The sequence below is a fragment of the Apteryx rowi genome, unplaced genomic scaffold (assembly GCF_003343035.1).
Source record: "Apteryx rowi isolate R43461 unplaced genomic scaffold, aptRow1 scaffold_901, whole genome shotgun sequence".
Lineage (NCBI taxonomy): Eukaryota > Metazoa > Chordata > Aves > Apterygiformes > Apterygidae > Apteryx > Apteryx rowi.
The window spans coordinates 1-4296 of NW_020451207.1; the positions used below are offsets into that span (position 1 = coordinate 1).

Below are 4296 nucleotides of genomic sequence, written 5' to 3' on the forward strand. Positions count from 1 at the left end.
CCTCAGGAAGATGATGAGTGGAAGGCACTCCCTCAGCTTGTGAGGGCCTGTAGATGGACGGGGTGCCTGCAAACAGAAAAAAGTCTTACTCTGGTTGCTCAAACGTACCAGCAGCTATCAAGCGTCACTTTCCATAGGAATAAAAGCACTCCAACACCTCTCAGGACATCTGACGACTGCTGCAGAGAGCCCAAGCCTTACTACCTCACTGCTTTACTCCTTACGAGCAAGAGGAAACAGAAGAACTACTCACAGAATATCTGACAGCAGATACCCCCTTCCCCATTACACTACCAAACTGCCTCAGTTCACCACCATCACCTTAAATGCACATTTGAGCAAACATATGGGATGTTTCCCATCTGTCTTGCAAACCCTTCACCCAAAGCAGGGCCCACTCATCCTTTTGGACTGTAAAGTGGTGCAGGGGAAAGCAGCAGAAAGCTACAAGGAAGCTGAGCAGAACTTGAGACAGACAGATCCCATCTGCCCTTCTCACAAAATGCTTCAGATGGGGTTTTTCTCCTGCCTGTCACCCAGCACACAGCAAGAAGCTCCTCTATAGAAACCCACACAGAAAAGCAGCAGGAAAGGAAAAACAAACAGCACGGATCCTCCTCTATAAGTTGTGAGGGGCAGCGATGCCCAGTAGTGCACACCCCCACCGCTCCCTCCTCAGGCCCCCCGGGGGCTGCTTTCAAGCTGGCCTCAGCGTGGCGGCTGAGTGTCCGCTCCCACGCCCGGGGCGGCCCCAGCCCCCCCCCGCACTTACGAAAACGCCCGTCAGCTTGTCCAGCATCCAGTGCTTCGGCGCCGCCACACGCTTGAGGTGCTTCTTCGGGCCGCGGGCCTAGAGAAGGACACACGTTACGGACCAACAGCGGCCGCGGCCAGGCCCCGAGCGGGGCCCCTTCCCCAGCCCCGGCCCCGGCCCCGGCCCGCTGCCCGTGGGGGCCCTCCCCCAGCGGGCTCCCGCCCTCCCGCCGCCCCCCGAGAGGCCCAGCCGCGGGGCAGCGCGGATGGCGGCGGATGGCGGGGCGGGAGCGGCGGCGCAGCGGCCTCACCATGGCTGCGCTCTCCCGGCGAAAGGGCCGCCGCTTCCGGCGCGCCACGGATATCCGCTCGCACGACGGCGGCCGCCCGGGGTCAGCGCGGGGAGGGCGGGCGGGGAGGCGGCGCCCCCTGCCGGCCGGCGGGCTCCAGCGCCGCCTCCCGCAGCAGCCCCCCCCCCGCCCCTTTTAATTACGGCTCCGCAATCAACGGCGGGGCGGGGGGATCCGCACCGGCTCCCCCCAGCTACCTCTCTGTGTCCACCCAGCCCTCCGTGGGACCCCACGCGCCCGGGGAGACGGGGGCTGGCGCGTGGAGGGGCCGCGCCGGGGCCTGGCGCTTGCCCCATCCCCAGGCCCCCGCAGGCACCGGGAGCCGGGGGCACCCGTGGGTGCAGCAGCCCCCGGCGCGGCCCAGGGAGCCGGGCCCCAAAGCAGCGCCGCAGGGCGCCCGCTGGCCCCCTCCAGCCCACCCGGCCCCCGGCTGCCAGGCCCCTGCCACAGCACAGGGTGGGACCCCAGGAGGGGCCCGTGGCACAGGACGGCTCCTGCCGGGCCCAGGGGCGGCGAGGGCAATGCTCACCACAGGCCCCGGTCCCCACATCCGCGGGGAAGCCGTGCGCCCGCCCGTCCCCAAGCTGCAGCTTAGCACCACAGGGATGTTTTTTTTCTTCCTCTTGGGCTCCAGATAATCCCTTCCCTCAGATCTGAGCTGATTTTTGAACACAAGGGGTGTCCTCCCCTGACTGCGTGACTCCAGGAGCCGGGGATGGCTGCATGAGGTCTTTTATTACGGGACAGTTTTGCTGACTGCCCAACAGCCCTGTTTCCCGTGACGCCCACCTGTTAGGGGTGTGCCGCCCATGGGGGGGGGGGTTCTCATGGGCCCCAGTCCCGGCCTGCGCGGTGCCCCATCGCCTCTCTGCAGGAAGCAACCCCAGCTAGGGACAGTTTCCAGCAGCGGATGGCCGGGTGGGCAGCCTGCCCCATGCGGGACGTGCCACAAACCAGTGTCTGTGATGATGCCAACAGCCACAGCTCAGAGCCTCCGTCCAACCCCCTGCCCCAGAGCGGATGAGGTGGGACACAGGGACAGGGACAGACAAGGGCAAGGGCCTCTCCGTGCCCACAGCAGGGAGACCTGATCCCTCCTCTCACTCTGTGGCTGGGGGGCAGCCCCCATCCTCTGCCTCGGTTTCTACCTCTGCGTTTCTACCTCTGTGGCGCCTGTCATTTGGGAATGGAGTGTCAGGGGGTCAGATGCCACCCTGATGGAGGTGCCAGGGGACTTGGAGACTCCTGATTATACTAAACCCCCTCAGCCGTATCATGGATCTCAGCTTGGAGAGTCCAGCAGCTGCATGGGGCTCATTCAGCATGGTGCTGCCCCAGGGGCCTGTGCTGAGCAGCATGGCCTTGTCTGCACCAGGACTATCAAAGTCGCTACATGTGTGCAGGACCACTGCCCTCCCCTCTCCCACTGCCTGCCACTAGACAGGGAGGGTCTATCACAGCCCGTCCAGTGCTGCAGCATCAGCATCTGTCCCGGTGTTTCAGCTACAGCCACAGGATGGAGCTGAGATCCCATAGGCCTCGCTTGACTCCCCAAACCCGACTCAAACCTGGCTCAGGGCCTAAGCATCAGCTCTGGGAAGCAGCTTGCAGGGCCAATGGTCCCCCACAGCCCATCTGACCTCCCTAGGGAGGCCAGTATCTCCCTGCTCAGTGCAGTGGGGCTCTTGGTACAGGCAGCAGCACCGCAGTGGTACCCATGTCCCCAGAAAGGGAACTGAGCAGAGCAGCCTCTCGTGGAGCTGGCTGGAGTCGGGCACCCCGTTACAGGGGGCTGCACCCCCCAGGCTCGGCGCTCCTGGCTGCAAGACCTTGGCAGGTCCCCACAGCATCTCCCCCATGCAGGGATGCAGCAGGACAAGATGGGAAAGTGGTCTCATCCTCGCGGGCAATGAAGGGTGGCACGATGGGTGCGGCAAGCAGGGAACTTCTCCCAGGCTAGCCACAGCCTGGCCCAGGGCAGGAGACAGGCGGGAAGGAGGCACAGGCTGTGCCTGCAGGCCCTCCTCCCACCCCATGCTTGTTCCCAAAGACCTGCCACCCCCCAGAATCCCCCTGGCAGGGAGTGGGATGGGACCCCAGCACCCCCCCCGAGCTCCCCCACATGGAGAACAGGACAGGGACCTGCCACCCCCCAAGGCCAAGTGCTGAGCACAGCAGGGAGAGGGGCACTGCCAGGCAGGACAAGTCCTTTAGGATTTTATTAAACAGCTGCTTGAGACCTCCACCTGGCTGGCCACAGCAAACCAGCCCCTCCACTGCTCAAACCACCATCCAGCCCCGAGGGCAGCCCCTTCCCACCCTCCTCTCGCACCAGTCCGACTCCATGCACGCACAGGGCCCCCTCCCTGCCTCTGGCCCCATCCCTTGCCCCTGCCCCCAGCTGGGGAAGCCCTGGCAGCTGGGCACATCTGTGCACCCAGCACATCTCAGCAGCACGAAGCCGCCCGTGGGGACCCGGCCACCATGGGGGCCGGGCAGCCAGCAAGCCGAGCACATCCCGCGTCAACCGGCCCTTGAGCTCCCAGTCACCTCCCGACCTCAGTAACCAGCCGGGAAGTCCGCAGCGAAGTCAAACTCGTTCTGCCCGAGCCACAGCTCCGGCAGCTCATTGGCCCTGTCAAGGCCCAGCTCCACCACCAAAGACATGAGGACCTCCTCGTCCACGGGGTCCGAGTCGATGATGCCAGGGCTGTGGGTGCCAGCCGGGGGTGCCAGAGCCCCCGGGCCCAGGGACTGAGCCCCGAAGCCCCAGCCGGGTCGCAAGCCAGGCTCGGCTGGGGGCCCCGGCCCCGCCATGGCGTGGTACTGGCTGTTGAGTTTCTGGAGGTGCATGCTGGCCAGGAGATGGGGGCCCGTCTGCAGGGCGAAGGAGGACGCCTTTGCGGGTGCTGGGGCCGCGGAGGCTGGCATCGCCGCCACGCCAGCGAGGTGTGGCCCACCACCGGCCTTGCTGGCGTTCATGCCCACGCTGGGGTAATGCAGGATGGTCACCACCTTGCGGTCCTTCATAGCGAGCAGGGAGCTCATCTCTGGCGCCTGCGAGGGACACGGGAGGGCTCAGCGGGGCCGGCAGCCTGCACACCCCGTGCGGGGCGGCAGCAGCCTCCGTGCCCGGGGCCCCGCGAGCCCCCGAGCCGGCGTCGGGGGAAGCCGCGCTCCGCCGGGCCCCGGA

The 4296-nt window shown here is 65.9% G+C and overlaps 2 protein-coding genes and 1 long non-coding RNA gene across 3 annotated transcripts in view; all 3 read right to left on the reverse strand.

Moving 5' to 3' along the window:
* LOC112978195 lies at positions 1–1140 on the reverse strand. Its single transcript, XR_003257773.1, has 3 exons — positions 1065–1140; positions 773–850; positions 1–66 (listed from the first exon to the last, which is right to left on the reverse strand). It is a non-coding gene; the product is annotated as an uncharacterized LOC112978195 (long non-coding RNA).
* Positions 1141–3468: 2328 nt separating this feature from the next.
* The window catches only part of CITED1 (Cbp/p300 interacting transactivator with Glu/Asp rich carboxy-terminal domain 1), a 3566-nt gene continuing 2738 nt past the window's right edge, over positions 3469–4296 (reverse strand). Inside the window, exon 2 of the mRNA XM_026091448.1 lies at positions 3469–4160. Coding sequence (XP_025947233.1) covers positions 3663–4160 — 498 coding nt within the window. The 3' untranslated portion in view covers positions 3469–3662. The remainder of the gene's footprint in view (positions 4161–4296) is intronic.
* HDAC8 (histone deacetylase 8) overlaps positions 4133–4296 on the reverse strand; it is a 57923-nt gene continuing 57759 nt past the window's right edge. The window contains exon 12 of the mRNA XM_026091436.1: positions 4133–4160. Coding sequence (XP_025947221.1) covers positions 4148–4160 — 13 coding nt within the window. The 3' untranslated portion in view covers positions 4133–4147. The remainder of the gene's footprint in view (positions 4161–4296) is intronic.